This window comes from Acanthochromis polyacanthus, chromosome 12, assembly GCF_021347895.1.
Source record: "Acanthochromis polyacanthus isolate Apoly-LR-REF ecotype Palm Island chromosome 12, KAUST_Apoly_ChrSc, whole genome shotgun sequence".
Taxonomy (NCBI): domain Eukaryota; kingdom Metazoa; phylum Chordata; class Actinopteri; family Pomacentridae; genus Acanthochromis; species Acanthochromis polyacanthus.
In genome coordinates this window covers 29,338,428-29,364,235 of record NC_067124.1, presented here as the reverse complement: position 1 = coordinate 29,364,235, position 25,808 = coordinate 29,338,428, and the positions used below count along the sequence as shown (strand labels likewise).

The 25,808-nt window shown below is 40.5% G+C and overlaps 1 protein-coding gene across 1 annotated transcript in view; it reads left to right on the top strand.

Moving 5' to 3' along the window:
- The window catches only part of si:dkey-199f5.8 (beta-1,4-galactosyltransferase 3), a 35,545-nt gene extending 10,202 nt beyond the window's left edge, over window positions 1–25,343 (top strand). Inside the window, exons 2-7 of the mRNA XM_051956782.1 lie at window positions 8,232–9,470; window positions 13,630–13,865; window positions 19,224–19,411; window positions 19,504–19,626; window positions 20,048–20,152; window positions 22,187–25,343. Coding sequence (XP_051812742.1) covers window positions 9,197–9,470; window positions 13,630–13,865; window positions 19,224–19,411; window positions 19,504–19,626; window positions 20,048–20,152; window positions 22,187–22,457 — 1,197 coding nt within the window. The 5' untranslated portion in view covers window positions 8,232–9,196 and the 3' untranslated portion in view covers window positions 22,458–25,343. The remainder of the gene's footprint in view (window positions 1–8,231; window positions 9,471–13,629; window positions 13,866–19,223; window positions 19,412–19,503; window positions 19,627–20,047; window positions 20,153–22,186) is intronic.
- Window positions 25,344–25,808: the final 465 nt, after the last annotated feature.

Genomic DNA, 25,808 nt, shown 5'->3' with positions numbered 1-25,808 from the left:
TGGCATTGGAAGCTTTTTCCTCCCAGAACACACTGTTTGCTCTTGAGGCTGAGTGTTTCCTGCTTTTGTAATATTATTTGCATGTTGGTGGGATGTTTGTAGCCAAACTGCGCAGCTCTACTGCATGTATGAGATGTTTGTTGAACTTAGCTTGATTTTTATAATATTCTAATATGTCTTCTGAGCATTTCCTGCGCATTCAGCTTTCATCTCCTCTCTCTTCACCATTTGTCCATTTACAGATAATTAACATGTTGTCTTCTCTCATCTGTGTATAGCTGGAGTGGAAAAAATATAAAAATAATGAATTCCAGTATAACAGAATATTTACTGAGGCCTAGAGGAATTACCCAACCAGCCTTGGTGGAGCTGCTCTCTGACAGGGTGTGAAGGTTTAATTCCTCATAAATGTCTCAGCATGCCTGGTTCATTATGTTACCCAGCAAGTTTATCCACGGCACATCACAGTTAACTCACTGATTTCTGTATCATTTAACCGTCCCTTTTCACTGATCACCGATGCATGTTAATGAAGTCAGTTCCATCTGTCTGAGCCCGGGGTACAGTGTGTGCAACCGTTTGTTTGAGCTAAACTCTCTGAACTCCAACCAGTTTCCTTCCTGTCATATTTTTATGGACTCTGGGCTCATCTTCACTGTAATAAAAAGTCTTGCACCTCTATAGAAACAGAGCAACCATGACTAGAAGTAAAGAGAACCTCATTAGAATTGCGTAAATCTTTATAAAAATAAGAAACAATTTGAACTTCTTATTATTCGTATTGAAAATAATGCAGTCAACATGTCCAATAATTTTCCAAGTGTACCAACACTGGAGGGAGAAATGACTGTTTTTATTTATTTGTTTTATTTTGTGTCTATGATTTGTGTCCATATTTGTTTCTCCTGTCAACTCAACCTGCAGTTCAGCAAAAAACTAAATTTTTTTCACATGATTGTATGACTTTATTTTAATGAGATGTGGAATTAAGAGATTTTGATGGAAACAAATGTGACTTTTAAGCTTAGATTTGGTAATTTTTTCCAACCAAACTGAAATTGGCACATGATTAGTTCACAGACTATCAGAAAGTTAAAATCCAACAATTGCTCCAGTTTTTCACGTTTTCCTGCTCTGATGTATTGATGAGTTGTGACCCTTCTTCTGGGGTTCAGAGGGTTAATCACAACACATTACTGACTGCTGTAGCAATCTGAATAACAACTTTTTGAAAAAAAATTGCACTGAAATGTTCCATCACTTTAGCGACTCTTGCCTTTTTTTTTTCTTGCAAGTGCTTATTTTTCTTCCATCCAATTTGCTGCTTATAAAAAGAGACCCAGGAGACGGTACAGTTAAGAACTGGATGTCCTTTCAAATGCCACGTCCTCAGTTAATTTATCATTAGACGTGTACAAAAGCAGTAGTGTCATGTTTCCCACACTTGGATATGTGATCCGTAGTCGGCGTTTAGCAGACTTAAGAAGACTAACACAGTGCTGATGACACATGCAGGCAGATGTGAAGCTTCATCCTCTGTGCTCCAGAGGGTTGAAGAGCTTAAGGCCTTTAACGAGCACTGCTGTCTAGTCGAGGTTTTGTGGCGAGATTTTCTGCCTTCTGTTTTTCTGCATTATTACTGAAAATACATGGAACGCAACTGTTGAGCATTTCTATGTTTTTGTCAATATTTACTGGGTAAATTATGGCCTCTTTAGCTTTACAGCTGCTTGCTAGAACACATATTGACTCTGAGGGGTAAAAATTCAATAGCCGATAGCTTCTGCTTCCTTTCTTGCTTGCAGAAATGCTGTTTTGAAGGCAGTTGTGGCCTGTTTTCATCAGATAAAAAGTGTTGTACAGCGCTCGATTTAGACGGTCGCCATTTGCGACTAAAAAAGTCGCAAATGGTGACCTGGCGACCGTCTAAATCGAGCGCTCGATCGAGCTGAACCACCTATCATGTTTTCTTCATGGAGGCAGCCACTTTGTATGATGTCATCAACCTCCTGTGATTCCCGGTGCTCGCGGCGACCTGGCGACCGTCTAAATCGAGCGCTGTTGTACTGCCATGGGGACGATGCTCAGTTTGTTTGATTTGAACCTGCTGCTGCTGGAATTTCTGGCTCATACAACCAACAACCGTAAAATAACCTGCAACCAGTTGCTGTTGAAAACGGGATAATTTGTGTGTAAATACAGCTGATCAGTTCCAGTCCAGGGAATGAGCTGCTGTGGTATCTGACCTGTGATGTGTGCTAATTACTGTATGTTCTGAATATACAGGCACTTTAGTGCTAAGAGGGGCTCTTATGCCAGGCCTTGAACATTACTTTTGTTTTATTAGAAGTGTTCACCGATGGAGGAACATAGGTTGAGGTTTCACAAGCAACCATGAACCTATGTAAATGAACTCAGAATGTTAGTTTTCATGGTTCATATTGGCTGAATCCTTCCAACTGCAGGGAACTTTTTGCAAATTTTGCACAAATGGTCACTTGTGCTCAACAATAAACTAATTATTCGGATTTGGGAGTCAAACGTCACTGTGATCTTTTGCTCATGACTCAACACTTCATACACTCAACGTGTCTGCTAGGATAAAATAATAAAATTTAATATCCAAAAGATCAAAGGCCAGCTGCACTGAGACACCGTAATGTTCTACAGAAAGACTTTTCACAGGAGCAGTTGCTGCTTAAGTAGTTGGAGGAGATGTACATTTATATTCCATTTGATACCACAGTAATCTGAATATTTTTGGGTTTAGGACTGTTAGTTGGACAAAAATAGACATTTGAAGACCTTAGAATAGACATTTTTTTTATTGTTTTCCTCTTTCTTTTTTTAAGCTAATTGGACAGCAAAATTGAGTCTTTGAGGCTAATGTACTTTCATTTAGAGATGAGTTACAGATTTTTTTTTCCCCCTGCGACCAATCAGTTGCTCGGTACCATTTCAGTCCATCGAGGTTTTCATTGGTTCACTGCAGCTCTGCGTCCTCTGTGACTGCTACGACAGCAGTGCTGTTCATATCCTACAGGGACACTGACTGTAACGTACAATCCCTGGATGACGGTCTAATTATATAACTTTCATCCCACTGTACCCTTCCGCCTTTTATTTTCCTGTTCCTTCTTCATTCTAACCTCATCTTGGCCCTCTCGGCTTCGCTTGAATTCATTCATGTGTGTGCAAGCATGCATGCGAACGTACCATATATATTTATATATATGTAATATTAATGCCCCGTGGGCAGAGAAGAATATGTCCCTTTTGTCAGCTGTTGTGTGCCAAGGCTGTTTAAAGCCCACATTGCTCAGTTAAGTAAAAAATAAGAGAATGCTGGGAACAAGACCAGAAAATGCTCGCTTTGCAGGGCCGGAATCGGTTATGTCACGCCAAACCGGCCTCTCTTTAAACTCTAAATGTAGAGGGGAAGGATGTCCGTGCAGGAGAGACAATGAAAAGCACAAAGTGAAAACCAGACAGTCCCTCTTCCTGTCCTCTCCAGCTCCTCTAACTTTGCTTCGTCCTTCTCCGTTTTCGGTTTAGTTTCTCAGAGCAGAAAGATTCATCCACATACGGGCTTGTTTTCTGCCCACAGTGAGCCTTCAGAGGGTTGAACTAGCATGACCATAAACATCATCTGCGTACAGTGAAGGCAGTCTGTGTTGCTGTATTTGACATAAATTTTTCCTTTTCCTGTCATTTCTGACCATTTGACAAACAAAAATGTCCATTATGCTAGAGTACAGTAAGCCCACTGAACTGCTCCCATCATGTTTTTACTTGTAAGTTTTAATAATACAGTTCAGTACAAGACATTTGTCATCTTGTGATCTTGGAACCACTGATTGACATTTTTGAAGATTTTCAAAGAAGAGGAAAAACTGTGGACCTGTTTATATGCGTGTTAAGTCTCAGGTCCCATTTCAGGTCCGTTACGTCCCTCCAGCACTAAAGTAGGCTGCAGTGTCTAATATGGGAGAATAGAACAGGGGGTTAAATGACATTTACGACTCCCTAGTTCTTGGTCGTGTGGTGGCTGAAGTTTACACACCGCATCAATGTTATCCGCCATGTTTGGTTCTTAGAAACCTGAGATGTTAAATCTAGTGAGCTGGAAAGAACATTTAGTAAGTCTTAGTGATTACTTGAAGGAAGATTACGGTTTTCCCAGTTGCTTGTTTCAGTGCTCCGGATCATATCTGAGTGTTAGAATTCCCCTCCGGTGGGATTAGCCAGAGTCTTGATGGCATGATCTTTGTAAACCATATCTATAATCTATAGGGTTATTAGAGGTGGCAGACAAACTGAGAGAGGTCAATCTCCCATCTGCTCCCAGTTCTACAGATGAAAATTTGCAGCAGCAAGCAGAGGCTTTCCTCTCCGTTTGATCCACATCCCCTCAGAGAAAAATCCTTAAGTTGAAAGTCCACACAGTCAAAGCAAAACGTAAGAAATGCAAAAACGCTGCAGCTACAGCATGAGTTCGTCAGATATCATCAGTACGTTTGTGGAGTTGATCTGTGTTTTTGCATTTGATGTTTATTCATCATCTTCATGGAGGAAACGCAAGAATGTGTCGACACTGAGACTTCAGTTCATGATCAGTGGGATTGTTAGGGCTGCAGCTAATGATTGTTTTCATTGATGATTCACATTCAGGAACAAAGTGGTTGCCAAACTGACACTATTTATCACCTGAAAACTGTAAAATTATAAAATAAGAGAACAAACTGTCCAATTTTCATCTTACTGACAGTCTCTGAACTACACACCTGTGTGCCATTTTGTTGGAAAACTGACCAAAGTGTAATATTTCGTGAATATCGCTATATTTTTTTGTAATTGTTAAAATGATGTGTCGAATAAACGTGAACCTCTGCAACTGTGAAGCCATGACTGACTCAACTGTAGCAAACCGTCACAAGACAAAAATGGAGATGAGTGGCAACAAATAAAAATGTAAACCGTTACATCTCTCAACAATGTGGAGTTAAATTTTTTTTCCAGTGTAGGTAGCATCTGTGGGTACCTGGAAAAATGTTGTACATGTTGAGCCCCATCCACACGAAGACGAAACGAGGTCTAAACGCATAAGTTTCTTGCCGAATCTGCGTATCATCCACACGAAGACGGCGTTTTGGGGGTCTGTAAATGATCATTTTTTAAAACGGGTTCCAGAGTGGAAAGATTTTGAAACGCCGTTTACGCAGCTCCGTGTGTACGGGCGATCCACTGCTTTTCAGAAACGCTTGCGTCATAGTTTCGTATCTTCATTGACACGCATGCGCCACACGCGGCCACGACAACAACAACGGTGGCGTACAGTGTAGCAAATGTGCTGCTTAAGCTCTCTGTTTACAACTTTTGCCATAAGTGTGCATGCCCACAGTTTTTTTTCTTCTGTTTGCGCGTGTTTCCGTCATATCGTTACAGCGCCCCTAGAGGTCTGGCATGTGTTTTGCAGCGTTTCCATGCGTATCGAGTGCATTTGTGCAGACGCATACAATTTCTGAGACGCCTTCGTCTTTACGGCGATTGTTTTTGAAACTGTTCAGCGTTTCAGATTTCAGGTTATTTTCATATTTAGTAAAAATCGAAAGAATTAAACTTGAATTTTTTTTCCCGATTGTCATTCTCGGTGTTGCTGCGCAGAAGACATTTGAGTTCTCTCTCCTTGTAGTCAATCGTACAGTTTCCATAGAGGTGCAGGATTTTGAATTGCAGTGAAAAATGAGCCTACTCTGCACACCAGAGTGCTCATTATGCATTGTTTTCCCCTGTGTGATTAGCATGACATGCTCTAAGTGCTGGAGATGTCAACACAATGCTGATGATTCAGTCAGGATGAACTGGAGAGGCATTAAAGCTGCAGCTCGATGGACTTTCATTGATTTCTGACTTCTCTTGAACTCATTCTTTGTAGCCAGCCAAACTAATAAAAGGAGAAACATTTCTGCCTGCAGATGTTGTGCATCATTAGGACTGAAAGCATTTGTTAAAAGAGATCTCAATGCCAGAAATTTGATAACGATCCCAAAAAAGAGCACGTTGTTTTTTTAGAATGTTATTTAGAAACTGAATGGTGATGGCTGTAGCCTGCTTATGTTAAGAGCAACACCCAAGTAACATTATGATCTACTGGTGAAGCATTGCTGCTAGGGATTATAATGATTTACCATGGATAGAATTATTGATGTTAATAATTTAACAGATTAAATACACTATCAGTGAAAAGTTTGGACACACCTTCTCATTTGATGATTTTTATTTAACACTTTTATACATTGTAGATTAATACTTAAGACATCAAAACTATAAAAGAATGCATATGGAATTGTGTGAATCTTCAGTATTAATCTGCAATGTAGAAAATACAAATAAATAAGAAGCATTGAATGAGAAGCTGTGTCCTAACCTTTGACTGGTAGTTTACATATTAACTGATAGGGCAGAAGAAAAAGGACGTGTGTGTGTCAGAAAATGTGTTGTAGATTAGCATTAGTACCTGGTTGTTACACCAAGTGGAGCCTTTTGGTTTTTAATGAAGTCAAAACCGCGATTTGTTTATGGTGGTCAGTTGGCCTACAGACAGCGCATTTTGACTCATCTTGAGCATTGTGGGTGTTATGCTTGCTAGGGGCCACCATGACAAAGCCTTCTGTGGTGGTTAGTGGCTTCTGAACAGAGCTCACATTGATTAGCTGACTTGGACAGTATATTTAGGGCCAGGTGGCTGATATAACCAATCTGCTTTTGGGGCAAATGTCTTGTCTTGGTGGTTAAAAATACCTATTGTAACATATGGAGTGACAGAATCTTTTTTTAAACAATCATTCGAATATATATTGATAACACTACCCACAATTTGCATCCCTAATTGTGACAACAGATACAATAAGAACATGTTAGGATGAGAATATTTTGACAGCATGTTAGAGCCCATATTCTCCATCTGTCATAATTACATTTTTGGAGTGGACTTTTTTTGGCATCGTTGGGCAAAAATTCCATACTAAGCTTTGAGCGTTTTAAGTGAAATCCCATGAGAGGAGTCTAGACTTCTGTGTCTTCTATTAGGTTCAGGTTCTCTGCTTAATAAAGTCTAATCTATGATGGGAGACTTTAGTCAGTCACGGGTCTTTTCACACAGAGCAGGTGAGACGCTATAAAGAGCAGTACAGTCTGTGGTTGTTATAAAGTGAAGAACTGAAACCATCTTGGTTTGAATTCTGAATGTGAGTCACATTTTGTAGACACAGATTATAGATGTACATAGTTAAATATCTTTTGGAGATGGAGCCTCCAATTTTCTCCTGTGTTGGGAACAACTGTAGACACTTTGAAACATATTGAACACGTAGTTTCTGCATTTTTGTTGTTTTTTGGTTACAATAAATAAATAATTTTAGCATGCTACAACTATATCTGACTGCACCAAAGACATTTCAGAGTTCTCTCTCCTTCTAGCCGCATTTAAGCTGTTTCTACAAAGGCAAAAGACTTTTGTTACAGTGAAAAATGAGACTGGTGCTAACAAACACAAAGAAACTGCTCAGAGATCAGAGGGTTAAACACACAAACATGGCTGTTGCTGCTCTGTTTGCGTACTTTTCATTCAATGATACAGAGGTTTTAAAGGCCCAGATTCTGACAAGACAGCTGTAAATGAATGCTGGTCCAGTTGAAGGTGTAGGTGAGAGGCTGCTCTCACTGTTTAAAACAATTGTCTTTCTGCCTGTCTCTCTCCAGCAATCTTGCAACATTCAGTGGGATTAGGATTAGCGGTCTGGCTACTTTAACGAGCGCTAATTGATTTGGAGCTGAGGATGTGTTGGATACTGCAGCAGAGCGGGGTTTGGGGTTACGCAAGGTCGGCAACAAGACATTGCAGCAGCCTGCAGCAGCGTTGGAAGTTTCGTCCACACCGCAGTGCGTGACTTCCTGTCTGCCATCCGCTGTAGGCAGCACGCTTCTCTTTGGGGCGGCCTCTCTAAGGAGCCCTCGCTGGGCCTGATTAGTCAGGGCTGTCCAGCTCTGCTGTTGGCTCTCATGTAAACAAACACAATCCATTTGTTTGGCCTGCTCTGCACACAATAGATCATTGTTTACATGGGGAAAAAAACAGCACTGTAAGCACAAAATCGCTGATTTCAACAGTTGAAGCCAAAGAGCAGCAGCCAGCCTAACTGCCCCCCTCCCTCCTCTGTGTTGTCTTTCAGAGCCTGCTGGTCCAGTTCCCGTCAGTCCACTGGCTGTTGAGCTGCTCCAAGAGTCTCGGAGCTGTGGGTTGCATCATGATGGGACAATAGTGGTCTGAATCAAAGCTCGCCTTCCTTCTCTTTCTCCACCTCCTCCCCCCATTTCTTTTTCTCTTGCAGAAACCCTCCCCCCTAACAAATACACAAACTCTGACCACTCCTCCCACGCTGGTCATGCTCCACTCCCCCCGTCGCTTCAGCCAGTCAGGCAGAGAGTCGATGGAGGCTGTGTAATCCTCTGTAAAGTAAAGGCCCTATACGGCTGCATATGCTCCCTTTTGTCATGGCGGCTGTTGTTGTTGCGGAGGCCTCCCTCAGGAGAGAGCATGAGGGAGAACAGGAGGCAGCGTAAAGCTCACAAAGGGAGGACGGGAGAGCGAGAGAGGCTGCCGTTGGTCTGACTGCAGGAGAATAAGCTTCACGTGGCAGCCGCTGGAATTCAGTGGAGGTGAAACTACATGATGTGGCATCATCTCCCCACGCTCAACACACACCGGACCAACACTCAACTCTGGAGATATTTGCCACCTGCTGACCAGCAGCAAGGAATGCAGTGAAGCACACAAGTTGACAAGACATTCTTTTTCTCGTGTAGAGTATTTTTATAACGTTCCTCTTCTTGGTGGTCTTTTCAGTTACAGCCTACCAAAAGTGCCTTTTTTTCTATGTGTGTGTTTTTTTTTAATTATTATTATTACCCGTTTTGCTCCATATTCACATTATTAAGTTGACGAACTCATTGTGGATTACTGTTTATCTGACGGTGTGTGGGAAGTATCAGCCACGACACCAGCCTCCATTAGACTTGACAATCATCACCTGCATGGGGAGCTGTGACTGAAGCCCAGCAGAATATCACTGAGGTTTCAGGCTGCTTCACATCACTGCCTCCGCCGGACCGCTCCTGTTCTGACAACGCTGTCGCCATGGTGAGCTTCCAGTCCAAATGGCGCTACCTCTTCATGTTCCTGGGCATCCAGCTGGTGGTCATGGCGCTGCTGTCCCGAGAGGGCTACCAGAAGAGGGTCACCTATTTCATCCGCATCTTCCGCAAACCAGACGCCTCCGTTTTCTCGGGCCGCAACCACTCAGCAGCTGGCCTCAGCGGAGGTGACGTATATGCCAACCTCTCCCGCCTTTCCAAAAATCACATCCATGCAGATGAGATGCCCTACTGCCCCAAGACGTCCCCTTTGATCGGTGAGTGATTTTTGTTTTTTAAATTATGTGTCATTTATTAAGTGAACTACAAATGTACAAATTTGCAAGGTGGCGCTGACATTTATAGGTACAGGCTCGCAATCTGCAACTTCAGCCTCTCTGTTTCCAATGCAGGGTACAGTTTAACAGTTTCGATTGCTATGTTAACTCCCAATGCATCTAAAGAGCAACAATTAGTTCTGTGTAGGAATTGGAACAATGGCGGTTTAGTCAATATGGTGAATCTTACGGTGTTGACGGTGATGTTGGAGAAGAGAAGACTGAAAGAGCAGAAAAATTGTGTTTGTTGAGTTTAAGCTTTGGAACCCGAACCTCACCGAGCAGTTCACAGAAGCAAATTGTCTTTAAAAATGAAACTATTAATCAGACAAAACTGTAAAAAACAGAACTGGCGGTTTTTCAGCCTTCCTGCAATCCTTGAACTAATCATGTGTCATGTAGTTTTGTTGGGAAAATTACCCAAATCCCAGTTTAAAACTGTTTTTCATCAACATCATGTTATTCTAAATGTCTTTTTATTTTTTTAAATAAAATTGCCAAAAATAGACCATTTGCTCTAGCCAGATTCTGTAAAAAATGAAAAATGAAAGTAATTCTGAGCTATGCTGAGGCTGTGAAGCCACGACTGACTCAGCTGTGACCAACAGTCATGTGACAAAATGGATTTGTAACATTTGGTTAGAAAAGAAAAACAAATGAACTTTTTATTCAGATTTCTCACAGCACTGCCTTGTGTTGTGGGATTAACCCTCTGAATCCCAGAAGAGATGTTACACTCAAATAGCCAAAAATACACTATTTATCGGAGCAAGAAAATGTTAAAACAGGAATAATAGTTAAATTTTTTAAATTTTCTGTCAGTTCTTGAACTAATTGTGGGTGATGTTTGGTTTGGTCAGAAAAAACAACCAAATCTAATTTAAAATTGGGATATTTATTTAAAAAAAACTTCTTTTGCATATCTCATTAAAAAAATATGCCAAAAGTAAACATTTTGATAAAATATACATATTTTGCGGTCCTGCAGTGATTTAGCAGTCACTCGACTGAACTGCAGGTTGTGTTTACACGGAGCAGAGAGGTGGCAAGTAAGGACACAAATTGAAAAAGCAGAAAAATATCTATACTATGTGGCGCCACTGTTTTTGCCCAGCATTGGTAACACCTGTGGAAGCTTGAAAAAATCGTGTATATGTTCATTCCAGGGTTTTTCCAATTTTTATATTAATGCTTTTCAAGATGCTTTGCAAAGCAGGCAAGACATTAATATTATTATTTGAAGAAATTCAGCATGTTTTTCATCATCTCTGTATTCTACATGTCTTATTTCCAATCCAACTTTATTTATGTAGCACTTTATACAACCACAGATTGAAACAAAGTGCTATGTATCCAGAACAAGGCAAATAAAATCAGAAATGCACAATAAAGGCACTAAAAACAAAATCAGAACTACACATTTTTTGATAATGTGCCAAAATGAAAGCGTTACCAGATTCTGTTGTAAAGAAACTGGTGCAGCTGATTTTTCTGTGAAAAATTTAGATGTTTCAGGTGAACTGCAGACAGTGTTTCCACAGAGCAGTGAAAAGATGGCAAAAGAGACTAAGAAGGAAACAAAACATACTGGATCTATAAAATTAATGACTCAAAAATGGTATACAGAGGAGCAAGTTGTTGGATACAATCAGCATGGTGAAACTTCACAAATATTAATGCCATCCTAAAGTGACTTATCGTCTTCACCATGTAGCTGAAGGTAGATATGTTTCCTCCATATATCTGTCTGGAAATATAACATTATTCACTGTGGTGCAACGATTAGTCAGTTGATCGTGACAAGGCCAACTATCTGTTCAGGAAAAAGTTTAAAATTAACATTCCTAGTTTCTACTGAGTGGTTTTGTCTACATGGACTGTGAATATTGCACACAAGCATGCTGTTTTAAAGTCAATCATTTCAACACTTGGCGGATTCTCAGTTGAGGAAATTACTAAAAATTGGCATCCATCTGCAGCTGAAGACAGTAAAACACTGTTGAGTGTTTGGAAGAAATCCAGTCTCCCTCAGTGTTTTCACGCTATCACACTCTTGTTACTCATTACCTGAACTCTGCTTTATGTTTACTGTGAATCGCTCTCTGCCCTCCCGTTCTCACATTACTGCCAATAAATTCAAACTAGATTGTGATGGTTTAACCAGGAGGCATCAACAGCTTTTCCAAGCAGGTATCAGGGTGTTGGTGAACAGGAAGCACCTGGAGGTTCTCTGAAACCGGTTTGAAGCCACTCATGTCCTGAAACAGGTCAGGGTGGATTTCCAGAATCACATTTTTTAGAATGGTTGAATTTTTCCATCATGACAAAATTCTGAAACTGGAACTTCACCTGCGTTTGTATTAAAGACCTAAATACGCAAATAGCAGTTATTTATACCATGAGGTTTTTTTTCCTCACTTAATAACTGCACCTATGAAATGTTTGTCCCATAAACATGAACCACCAGAGCTGGTACTGGTTCATCCTGCTTTGTGCTGCTTTATCTTTTCCAGGAACACATTCTTATCTGGTGCTGTAGCCAGAAGATATTTACACCGGTAGCACTGTTATCTGCGTCTATATAATGTGGTTCTTTGTTAAAGGTCATCAGATTGCTTGTTTGTTCGAGCCAAAGGCCAAACATCAGCTATATTTAGTTTTAAGTCAAACCTAGGAAAGCATTGAATAATCATGTGAACGTTCTCACTAATAACAGAATTTTTACCCGTCAGACACTTGGATCAGCATCTTAAAGTCAGCTGGATCGTCCTCAGGTGTAGACTGTCTTTGTGTACAGACTGTTATTCAAAATATAATTAAAAGACTTCTGCTTTCTTGTTTGTGCACATGTAAAAACAAAAAAGTACTTTTTGTTCCACACAAATGGAATTAGTCAGAGCTAGTACTGGTCCAAATATAACCAGCTTTGTGTTCGTATCAAGATTTTTCTTTTCAGGAACATGTTCTGACCGGGGGGGCTGCAGTTATTTACAGCATCAGTTACTTTACCTTTTTTTTTATTATAAATAAATAACTCTAAATGGAAATTACAGTGTTAAAGCAGGGATTTTCATATTCGCAAAACAAAAAAAATACACCATGTTTAACAGTTGTAAACTGGAAAAATGCAATCTGTGCAAAATGAAGTGCAACTATGACACTGATTTTATACTTGTTGAATACTTTGATTATTATTTAAAGGTCAGGAGATCAGGGCTACTTTGTTTACAAAAGTAAACACACTCAGATGAACTTTCCCAGAGCTGGTACTGCTCCAAACACATCCACATTTTTGTCCGGATCAAAATTCTTTCCAGGAACAGGTTCTGATCAGGAGCTGCAGCAAGCAGATATTTACACTATCAGACAGTTATTTTCACAGTTAAACTTCTGACATCCACATTTTCAACATTTTTGGGAGGTCTTTGAAGATTTTTTTGGTGGAAAAAAAATGTTAAAAATGTTTAAGGACATTCACAAAAAATCAACCAAAATCCAGCTTTTGGTTGATTTTTTTTAAAAAATTTATTTGTTTTATTTTTGCCAAAGTTGGGGGATTTAAAAAAAAACTTTATGGGAAACTTTATAACTTTTAAAAATTATTGGAATTTTCTTCCTGAAGGTTTTGCAAATTTTCAGAAATTTGGGGGATTTTTTGCTGAATTTTTGGATTTTTTTTTCAGACAAGGAAACAATATTTTTTGGTCCCTGTAAATGAGAACAACAGGAGGGTTAAATACCTAGATAACTTTATTGATTGTGAAGTAACATATTCACAAAACACCGATATTATTCTTGTTGCTCCCTTAAAGTGAGATGGATCAGAAGTCACAGACTGTGATCCAATGTGTAGCTGAAATGTGTCTGTTTTCCTGTTTGTAGACATGTAAACAAGTTAATTTTTGACTTTGTTCCACACACGTGAACTTTGCCCGAGCCGGTACATGTCCAACCGGCTTTGTGCCAGAATTTTCTCTCCGGGAATATGTTCACTTTAACATAATGCTGCATTCAAATCACCGCCTCTCGTTCCTGACCTCATCATTTGCCTTCAGTCCATTAGGCGTGCTGCTCCCTGACTGATGATTTGTGTCCACAGGGGGGCCGATCCACGTCAGCTTCCCGTCAGGACTCACTCTGGCGCAGGTTCAGAGGAAGAACCCCCTGGTGGTGCGTGGAGGACGCTACAGGCCGCCCAACTGCGAGGCCAGGCACCGGACCGCCATCATCATCCCCCACCGGCACCGAGAACACCACCTGAAGTTCCTGCTCTACTACCTGCATCCTTTCCTGCAGCGGCAGCAGCTCAGCTATGGAATCTACATCATCCACCAGGTAAAGCTGCACCTCCAGCCTCGCTCTGAAGAGGATTCACAAAGCCTCTGATTTATTTCACTGTTTCAGGTAAATCCTCGAAACCCCGAGCTGTTTTGGGGTGCTTTTTTTAGTCTCCTGACACATTTGTCCTTTTTATTGCAACATAAATTCAGTAAAATTTTATTTATATAGCGCCAATTACAGGTCAGATTGTCTCAAGGCGCTTTGCAGAACCCATAAAGACATTTTATATTGTCCAAAGAACTAATTTAGAAGAAAATAACTGATTGATGATTAATCAATTCTGAAAGCTGTTATTAGTAGGAATGTTTTAAAATGAACCAATATATTTGCTTTTACATCTAAGCTATTTCAAGACCCAAAGTTGTGTACGTTTGATTAAAATCTATATTGGCTTTGTTAAAATCTAATTGTCATTTTGGAGATCTCCAACTGTTGAAATGATTAATTGTTGATGATTAAAATTATCTGCAACTATTTTGTTTGACAAACAGGTTTAAGTACTTTTTAATGAAAAAAAAATTTCCTAAATTAATATTTTCATTTTTTTCCTCCTTTGGCAGTAAACGAAATATCTTTGGACAAAACAAGACATTTGAGGAAACACTGATCAACCCTTTTTTCCCCCTCCATTTTCTGATAATTTACAGATCAAACCACATCGATTAATCCAGGAAATAATTGGCATATAAACCCAACCCGATCTCCTGTCACATTTTTCTTCATTGTGGGTTCATTGTATAAAGAGATTACCAGATGATTAATCCTCTCAACCCCAAGTTCTGTTGTGAATTTCTTATCTAACTGCCACATTCCCTGAATTACTCCAACATCAAATAATAATTTTTACATAAGAACAAATGGAGCAGAGTCGATGAACTTTAGTCCTCTTGTAGATTTTACCATTCAGAGCAGCCTTCAACAACTGAACTGACTGAAGTTGCCACAGAAAGCATCAGCTGAAATAATATTCTTTAATTTCAAATGTAGATCTCCCTGAAGACCTCCCTAAAGTTTGATGTCTTTTGTCCTGTTATGAGCTCCATCACCACTCTGTTTGATCGTCCTCGCAGGCTTTTGTTTGCATCTGAACCCCATTCTTTGCTTTCAGTACATCTTGTAATTTGAACATTGAGACTCTCCCAGGTGCACAGAACGTCTTATCAAAGCATCTTTTCAGACTTCACATCCTGACAATCTGTTTTGTGAGATCTAACTGACCCAGGTGGGCTTTTCTTACATGCTTTATATCATCAGTACAGTTTATTAGCTTGGTTTTCACTCTACCAAATAACTACATTTTAGCTTCAGTGATTTTATATTTAAAGCATATGTATTATATATATGTACTAGGGATAGGAATTTCGACTAATTTCCGAACCGACTTGTCGCTAATTTTATTGGCGACTAGTCGGTTCGGAAAACTTGCAATTTAACCCTTTGAGCGCTAAAGTCGCAATATTGCGACAAGCAACATTGCTGAACATAACAAGCCATAGCTTCAAATATTCTGCCTCATGTACTGTACACCAGGAGATGGCGGAACTCTGGAACTTCAATCTGAGCATCAGTTGTGGGCGTGTTTTCATTCAAAGTTTTGGAGTTTACAGAGTTTGAAAACTGAGGAGACGAGACTCATCATCGGAGCGTATCAGAGCGCAAGACGGCACATTTTAGAGTGAGAAAACTCACCGTACCGAGAGGTCTGGTCAACGCTGACAAAGTACTTTGTCAAGTAATGGCTTACTCATATTCTGAAGAGGAATATTCACCCTCTGATGAAGATATTCAGTCGTCCACTGAGTCAGAAAGTGCCGCTGCGTCTGTGCGTAACGGCAGCAGGTCGGTGTGCCATGACAGTCCACGAGCAGCACATACTGGAGCCAATGCTTTGCTTCGGGGTGGCAGGAAGGGACGTGGTGGGTGTAGCTGGAGTGGTCAAAACACCGCTAATGATGAGGGGGATAGCGGGGGTTGAAAAAAAACCACGGAAATAGCAGCAGACGCGGAAGAAAATGCACTGATAATAACGATGGAGGCTGCAGTGGCGTTCACGGCCCCGTCGTAAATGACGATGATGGCTGGGTTTGATTGACAGATGAGGAAGAGTTTCACAAGTGGATCAGACATTTTGATAAGCCTGTTGGGTATCGTTGAGACAGCGATCAAAGGAACCAGAACTGATTTAATGAGCCATTCGCAGTTTCACTGTACCGGCCGTGTGTACTTAGACTTGCATGGCTTAATCTTTGAGACAAGCATATGCTACTGGCAGGATCAACCAGGTAGCCCAGACAGGACTAGCGTGCGGCCGCGAAGCGTGGTTGTGCCGGGGCGGGGGTGAACGGACAGGCGGTGTAGGTTTGGAGAAATGAACATGTCATCTGGAGGTCGACCGCCCCCTGCTGCGTGTGAGGGGAGGGGATGGGGAGCAATTCTCTCCCTGGCTGCTCAGCCTAGTGTTTACAAAGAAGCCGATGCAGAGGCGCGAAGAACAAGGTGCATGATGCTTAATGCAGCGTTTAACCGACTAGTAAAATACTAAACGTTTAATAAATGAGTAGGCGGTTAAACGATTAAACGACTAGTCGCGCCCACCCCTAATATGTACACAGAAAAACTGGTCTGCTTGGACTAGGGATGGGCGATATGGCCAAAAAATAAAATCTCGATATTTTAGTCATCTTGGACGATTACGATTTTAATCGATTTTTGTTGTTTCTGTGCGGTCTGTTTGCTATGGCTAGTGCTAGCCATGCCGCACTCCCGTAGCTGCGGACATTCTTCCCATTCTTAAGAATGTCTCTGCCGGAGGTGCTGAAAGAGGTTAGTTGTGCTGCTACTCTTCGTTTTCACAGTACTTTTGCAAACCTTGCACATGACTGTAGTTTGCTCTGTGTCAGTCTTGTCAAAGCCGAACCACTTTCATATAATCGATGTAACATGAGGCCCTTTTCTCGACCAACTCTTCGTTGGCTGTTGTCCGCCATGACGGGGGTGTGAGTTTTTCGGCAGAAGGAGATGAGGCGGAAGCAAACGCCAGTGCACAAGTCGTAAAAGGCAGAAGAATAATCTCATTATAAATTTAAGCTCGCCTCGATTTTACGATTTGGCAAATTTTCAAATCATCAGGTTTTAAAAACATGAATTAATCGAATTAATTTGATTTATCGCCCAGCCCTAACTTGGGCATACACTAGATTAAAATTTCCAACAGTGTCGGAGCATTTTCACTGTGAGCTCATTTTTCACTGCAACATAAATGGCTGCACCTCTGTGAAAGCACAGCCATGAAGGAGAGAGGACTCAGAAATAATTTATGTGCAGTGTGGTACAGTTACAAGGTCCACAGTCGTTAAAGAAAAGAAAAAACAGGTTGAATTTCAGTGATTGATATTTACAGAAGCAAAAAACAAAAACAAAACTGGAATCAACACGTCTAACGTTTGTCCAAATGTCCACAGGTGTTAGCAATACAGGAAAAATGGGGGCTCCATGTACTATAGATGTTTAGTTTAACTTTTTCCATTTTTACAGCCTCTACAAACTTCAGCTGTAGAAAGATGTTCCACCATGCTGATTGTGTCTTCTAGCAACTTGAAATTTTATTGATCCAGTTTGTTTTATTTTCCTCTCAGTCCTTCTTGTCGTCTCCTCTCTGCCTGCAGTTCACCTGAAAAAAGTTTTCAGTGCTGGTCACAGCTCAGCCGGTCATAGAGAATTAATTGCACTGAGTAGCTCTGAATTTTTTTTAAATTTTTTGACAGGATCTGATGTTTATGTTTGGCAAATTTTATAAATGAGATGCACTATGAAGTGATTTGATGAAGTATCATAATTTTAAGCTTATATTTGCTCAGTTTTCCTGAGAGATGCCTGATGTATGCACAAGCTGAAAATTCAACGATTTGTTCTGTTTTTAGTTTCTGGCTAATAAATGGTGACTTGATGGTAATGGAGAGTTTTTTTTTTATTGTTTTTTTTTTTAAAGACATCTTTCCCCTTTAACCTGCTGGTGTTTATATATGTTGAAATATATGTTGTGTTGTATATTTAGTCCCATTGATTCATATTTGGTGTCTGCAGCAGCTGATGCTGGATGAAGAGCGCCCCCCAGTGTGTTGTCACTGTCTGTGCATGGTAGAGGATGAAGAGTCTCCAGCTGCTCACAGGGTTTAACCTCCTGAGCTGCTCATTCATGTTTACGCCTCAGTGCTTGATCTCTGTCACACTGTTGAGTCTGGCTTTTTATGGTTTGTCTCCATTAGAATAAAACAATCCTCATCAGCAGCAGATAGAAGAATTTCACTTGGATGTTTCAGTTGCAAAAAAGCTGTTCTATTTTTATCTGTGTGCATATTTATCTCTTTGTATGTTTGTTATTATTGTGTTAACGTTACAATTGTCTGCTTCATACCTTGTCAGAGAGGCTAAGTTGCTTAAATTCATATTAGGCCAGGTAAATAAAAATGTCAGTATTCTTAGATTATACTGACTGAACCAGCCCTGCTTTAATCTGCAAACCTTCATGTTGTGCTGCATCGTACAATGACGGTTTGTCAAAAATGAAATGAGCCTAAGTAAAAAAGGGAAATTTTGCTTTAATATGTTGCAAAATCTCACAGTTTTCAACAAAATGTAAACAAAAGCGCCAATGATTTCAGAAGTCCTGAAAATCAGAAAGTGTGCTCCACTTTGACTTTCCTGAATGCATGTTTTGATGTTGATAGAACGTTTTTGTTGTTACAAAGCAAATGTTTGCCATCAGAAGGTCATTGAATTTTACCTAGTTTGTGGTTTTTCAGGATGCTATCAGGAAGAAAGATGAAATTTGACACAAATTACAAAGATAATGGAGGTATGGAATATAATCTGACATACATGAGAAGTCACATTTCTGATGATGAAACAGTAATGGGTGAATATTCACTTGGTTCTAGCACTTATTCTGTTCAGTTCTGCAGATTCATTCCGCACAGTTACTTTTACCCAAATTACCTGCCTTTCACTTGTTCAGACTGAACTCTTTTTCATGCACAGTTATGTTTGATTTAAACATTTTTTGCTGCACTCACTGGTGGGCCTGGGATCTTTCTGCATGGAGTTTGCCTGTTCTGCCTGTGCATGCGTGGGTTTTCTCCGGGTACTAAATTGTCCGTAGGTGTGTGTGTGAGTGTGATTGTTTGTCTGTATATGTAGCTCTGCGTCAGACTGGCGACCTGTCCAGGGTGTCCCCTGCCTTCGCCCGAGTCAGCTGGGATAGGCTCCAGCACCCTAGTGAGGATAAAGCGGTGTATAGAGGATGGATGGATGGTGCACTCACTGGGACACTAATTGTGTGTTTTTGCTTTGCAGGCTGGAAACTACACTTTCAACAGAGCCAAGCTGATGAACGTTGGTTTCCGGGAGGCAATGAGGGAGGAAGACTGGGACTGCCTTTTCTTTCACGACGTGGACCTCATACCGGAGGACGACCGCAACACATACGTGTGCGACGCCAACCCGAAGCACGCAGCCATCGCCATGGACAAGTTTGGCTACAAGTACGTCTGTCCGTCGAAGGGTTTGCTGCTCAGAGGCAGAAATACGTTTTTAACATGCTTACCAGATGTTTTGTGATCTCAATTGTCTCCAGGCTTCCATACAAGATGTACTTTGGAGGAGTGTCAGCTCTGACGCCGCTGCACTACCTCAAAATGAACGGCTTCCCCAACAACTACTGGGGCTGGGGCGGAGAGGACGACGACATTGGAGTCAGGTGAGAGAACATCTCCAGTGTTCTGTCTGATTGATGATAGAATCCTGAATTCTTGGTGAAAATTGATGCTCGACTCTTGCAGTATTGCATGAGGTTTTATTAGATTTGGTTCGAAGGCACTAAAATGGTTTAAAAATTAACAAGTAGAACTCAGTGTGTCCAATCCGAGAACTACAAATCAGACTATCTAGAATTGAACAATCAAGTATTTTACTTTATGATCAGAACAACTCGTCAAGGTCTAGAAATTATTTAAAATTTACAGTTTTACAAATTTACAGTTAATGTCTTCTCTGTAATTTTTACCTTTTGCAAAATTGTCCCGCTGACTATGAAGTGGTACATTACAGGAGCTTTTAAGAAGCGTGTTTGACCCTGTAGGATGTTTTCACAGACTTACACTCATCCCTTGTGTTCTCAGAGTGTCTCTGGCTGGGATGTACATCAGCCGTCCATCACTGAAGGTCGGCCGTTACAAGATGATTAAACACAAGCTGGACAAAGGCAACGACGTGAACCCAAAGAGGTGCAGTAAACCAAGTGTTGCCCTCCGTTCTCAGTGCGTTACAATGCTTAGGAACATAATGGAAAATACGTGGACCGTTTGGAATGCTGCACTTTGTCAAAGAACTTTGACAATTTCAGGAAACTAGGAGAAAGTAGGGATGTTGTGATCAAGTTTATTTTCTTGCCCGCAATGCGAGTCATTTAATATTTACTGTCTGCCAACACTGAGTCATTTTCTGATGCCATTCTCCTAGATAACACACAATTCAAGTACATTTATTACAATCAATCCGGTGTATATGCTTGACAGATGGCATATAGTTCTGCAGCACAAAAAAAAGGTATTCTCCATCCAGGTTTAATGTTCCGTATGCAGTCAGAAACCTTGTTGTTGAGCTCTGGTAGGATACCAGCAGAAATCTGATGCATTCTCTACATACATGTCAGAAAATGTACCGTAGGTTAGTAGTGATGTCAGGATGATCAAGGCAAATGATCTTTTGTTTAAGTCAACGGTTACACTTTGGAAATTTGAATAACATGTAATATGTGCAATCATTAATTAATAAAATAAATTCAGTGCACTTTTAACTGGTATTGTTGGCAACCACAATATGAGCTGTGAAAGTCACTGTTACGCCACTGAGATAAAGGAATGATGCCCTAAGTACAGGAGGTCCTCAGTTTTTTGTTATGTCAGAACTGGTTACGTGGAACTAGTTGGCGAGCAAAGCAGACGAATGCGTCGTCACTCAGCGCTATAAGACGGCTTTGATTACATTCTCTGCACACCGCCTTGGATTGTGCTTCAGTCGCTAACGTTTAGCCTTTCATTATGGCTCCTGAGCTTAAGTCAGACTCTTGTGGTAACAGTTGTACAGTGCCAATATGGAAACTGATCAATATCGCAGTGGCTTTGTTTACACTTTCATGAGAATCCCAACTTGCGGCGAAAACCGACTTACCTCGCACCATATGAACAGAACTCCAGTGTAATTCGAGGACCCCCTGTACTCCCAGCTTGATTTAACACATTACCTTTAGTCGGAGGTCATTAAGCACCACAAGTCTTTGTCATGGTGCCCCTCTGCTAGCTAAACCCCCACATTGTTCTCTGCTCACCAACATGGAAGTGACAGCCTCCTCTGGTCGCTGCAGTAAGAGGCTTCTCCTGGTGGAGCAACCAGGCACTACAGCTAATCTGCAGCACACAAAGTGAATATTATCCAGAAAAGTTATATCAACAGATGATAAATATTGAATCACTCGGACTGGATCAGAGGCAAAAATTTGATTAGGACGTCACTGTGAATGAGCTGTAGTACCTGGTTGTTCCACCAGATGGAGCCTGTTACTGTTTCATGTTGTAGCAACTGGAGAGGGTGACCACTTCTGTCAGCAAGCAGAGATTAATGTGTGGATCAGCTGGTAAACTGGAACTCACGTGTTTAAGACAAACTGGGATCAACTGGGATGGAGTTCTTATTTATTCCAGTGTTGGAAGTAACAGAGCAGGGTTTAAGGCCCAAATCATGCCCTTTGACTAAAACCGCATCATCAGCATATGTCCGCTGTGCTCAGTTCCTGTTTTTGATTATTGATGACGCTGTAGATTGTCGATTAAGAAAATTATCTAAAAGTTATACAAAATTTGCATCCTCAGCATGCTGTGTAAAAAGGATCAAGTTTTGATGAAAGCAGACACTGTTCACTTAAATATTGGCTCCAATCCTGATTTTTGTGATCAAATCGGGATGAAGAGCCTGTTGGTCAAATAGAAATTGACTGTAAATCTAAATTTATCATGGGGATGAATGATTTGGGGTTTAACTGGAGCTTATTAACACCAACTGAGAAAATGTTCTGGGTGCAACTCTGACATTTGAGTGTTTGGGTTCAACCAAAACAAACCAAAAGGATGAATCTTTCAAGCAGTTCAGTTGTTAAATTTGGATGCAGACTTAAAAAATGAATCTTCCATTGAGGGACAAACCGTTTTTACAGCTCAGGTAGAAAATGGAGTGGATAGTTACTGCAGTGTTTCTGTCTTCAGGTTCAACATGCTGGCGAAGACTCGTCAGACCTGGAAGCTGGACGGGATGAACACAGCTGAATACGAGATCATCTCACGGCAGTACTTGCCGCTCTACACCAACATCACCGTCTTCATTGGCACGGAGGCCGGTCTGCACGCAATACCTCCTCCTCCTAAAGCTGCCGTCAAAGCTGAGGCCAAACCTGCAGCCGAAGCTCCAGCCAACGTCCAGGAGAAAGGCGCCGCCGAACCCAACGGCAAACTCAAAGAGAACGCCTCAGAGAAGTAGTGCTGGACTTCCATCAGAACACGCTGTATGATGGTCTTGTATGATGGCGTCTCTTCTCCTCAGCGGCCCAGAGTTTTTCCTCATTTTAAGCTTTTTTTTCATCAGTAGGTTGTGGAGAATCGACATCGTACTGCCTGCAGGCATCTTTCGGGTGGTTGAAACACCCGGTTTATTAAAAACAGAACTGACGGCTCTCCACGTTGGTTCTCTGATGTTCTTCCACAGGAGCCACAGCAAAGAGAGACTGTAAAAGTTGGACTCTATGAGTTTCTATATCTACAGCACTGTGGTCGCTGGTTAAACCTTGTGAGGCCTTAGAATTGTATTTTTCTTATCATTTCACTCGTACCTTACTTTACGTAGAGTCCTGGAGCAGCAGCTTCCAGCCATCACTGTGTCACAGCAGAGTTGGACTTTTTTTTTTTTTTTTCCCATCAGAACCAGTGAGGACGAGCTTGTTTGCAGGTGAAGCTGCTGCAACGAACACAGAGCTTTGTTTCTGCTGACATATCCCATTAATCTGACGCTTTCCCACACAGATCTGCACAGTTTGAGTGTCAAACGTGGACTTGATTTTAACCACGATACAGAAGGTCGGGATAATTTTGCCTCTCATCATCTTGAGTGGGAGTAGTTTGGTTTGTCTGTGTAGCTGTCACATCATTTCCTTTTATTTCAGCATATCTAACATCTACAGCATCTGACTGAAGTTATCGTTTGTGTATTTGTCATTAAGTTAGAACAGCTGTTGGCGACGGCGTTCAGTCTGCTGCCTTCAAACAAGCTTGTGATTCACATCAAAATGGAGTCTGTTTATGTCTTTTGCTCATAAATATGCTGATTATGTAGCGTAGCTGCTTCTGTAAATGTACCTGAGGAGTGCTGGCTTTAAGCTACACAAAATAAATAGAAAAAGGATCTTCTGCAGCGTCCTGATCACCAGCGGAGCAGCTACATGAGAGGTCTTTGTTAGTCGACACTAAAAATGGTTTTGATGTTCTCACGAGAAAACATTAGCAGTGTTTCCAAACCGTGTTTTTATACACATTCATACAAAGTGAATAGGCTCACTTGAGGTGGTTTTTGACTTTTCCTAAAGCGTTAGAGCTTCATGGGAGATGGACACACTTTTTCTGAATCGGTTATGAAACCTGGTCGACATCAGCTGACAGGAAACGATAATCACAACTTTCCTGATTTTAAAACCCATTCTAAAGCTTTATATTTCCCTCGTAGATGCACAAAGTTTAGTTTCATCTTTGAAGGTTTTTAGAAGTTAGAAAACTGGTTTTGTCTTCTACTCTTTCTCGTACAGCAGATGTAGCCTACAGCGCCACCATCTGGCAGCATGACGCAGCCCACTGCATTCACCCCAAAGCAGTTCATGGAAACAAAACCGATTTTCTTTTGTTGAGATATTTCAAAAAGAGCTGCAATGATTATCGATTATTTGTTAAGTATTAGTTCTTTTTTAAAAAATGAATGCAGTTTTATTTCTGTGATTCCAGCTACTAAAATGTGAACATTGTCTGATTTATTTCCTCCTCTATGGGAGTAAACTAAACCTCTTTGGACAAAACATTTCTCATCTTCGGAGACTCTGGAAAACAGTGATTGACATTTTTCATCATTTTCTTACATTTTTATTTTGTAGACCAAACAGATAGTTGGAATAATGGAGTTAACAGTCATTGGTTGCAGCTCTAATTTGAAATGTTTGCTTCAAATTCAGTCCATGGTTCCCTGGAAACATGGCTATTGTGATTTCTGCATGGTTTTATTTCAGTTTTAAGCATATCATCCTTTTGGAAAAGTACTGATTTATTAATTTACAAGAACAAAATGCTGTCAAACCGACTATATGATGTTCTCTCGACACAAACACTGGGTCATTTTGTGAATTTAAACTGAAAATCGGAGGTCTTTTACGGATAAATTGAGCAGTATTTGTGAGGTAACCAGGAATTAAACTGACCGTGTTTAGTTATTTCATTTCAAATGCTTAAAGGATTATTAGTTTGACTTTATCTGTTGATATGATGCGACTCTGGAAGCCTTTTTCTTTTGTTAGTGCCCGCTTACTGCATGTAGTCTGCTACGGAGGGTGAAAAATGACTCGAGTATAAATGCAGTTATGTGGAGAAAGTTACATTAATTTTGGGAATTCTACGTTTCAACACATCAGCTCTGCATTTCTTTTTATACCCGAGTCATTATGACCTCTTCAGTTTTGACAGATGTGATTGTGAAAGTCCCTTTATCCGGCGAGGCAGAAACCAAAGACGACGGCACTGAAAGCTGTGACGAAGGGTTAGAAACACAAAAATATCTTGTGAATGATTTCTTGTAAATCTGTCTTCAGAAAATTCACTAACCACAGGTGAAATGTGTTTTGTGTTTTTCGAACTCTGTAATGATTTATTTTTTTATCTCCATGGAGGTGTGAGCAGTGATTTTTATAAACACACGTCTGTGTACTGTAATATCGTTTTGATGTAAAGTCATATTCAGCTCCTTCTGCCTTTTAGCAGCGCACACAATCTAACAGCAGCTGTATATCAGGAGTAGATCTGCATGGCAACAGGCCTCTTCGTAATTGTTTGGACATGATGCATATCAGTGCTCATCTAAGCATGCTGAAGTGTGTGAGTGTGTGTGAGAGTTGTGAACTGGAAACTCTTATTGTGAATTTAAATGCAGAGTCCCCGTGTTCGGGCCATTCTCCTGAAATGTTTGCTTTGATTCGACTCCGTTCTGATGTGGATCATCTGGTACTGAAGCTGCACGGGGCAATGTGACTTTGTGAGTTATTTCTGCTCTCCTTATGAATTCTGCACAGTCCAGAGTGGCCTTAAATTCATCAATAAACTGATTATTCAAAATAAATTCTGTCTTATTAAATGTTTTTTTCCCGTATGTTTTTCTTAAGGTCTGTTGATTCTATCAAACGTCATGTTTTAACTCACTTTGGGCTAACATCTTAAGCCGTGCACAGCCATTTCTAAAAATAGAACTCAGAAATCTTCAGTCTTCTGTAGAGTAGTACTCGGAATAACAGAAATCAGAAAAAAGGAAAATTCTTTGATACATTACAGTAAGTTGCAAAAAAGTCACAGTATGTAGTTTAAAAAAAGTAAAACCATAGAGAGGTGTTAAAAATTGTATAGCATGTTGGAAAGAAAGTCATAGTATGTCTGAGAAAATGAGTGGTTACAGAATGTTGCAAAAGAAATGTCACAGTATAGAATGCTGTAAAAAATGTCTATTTCATAAAAAATTAGTCAGGACAGCATGGTGTAAAAAACCCTCATCACAGCATGTTTTGCAACATTTGGATGACAGACTACGATT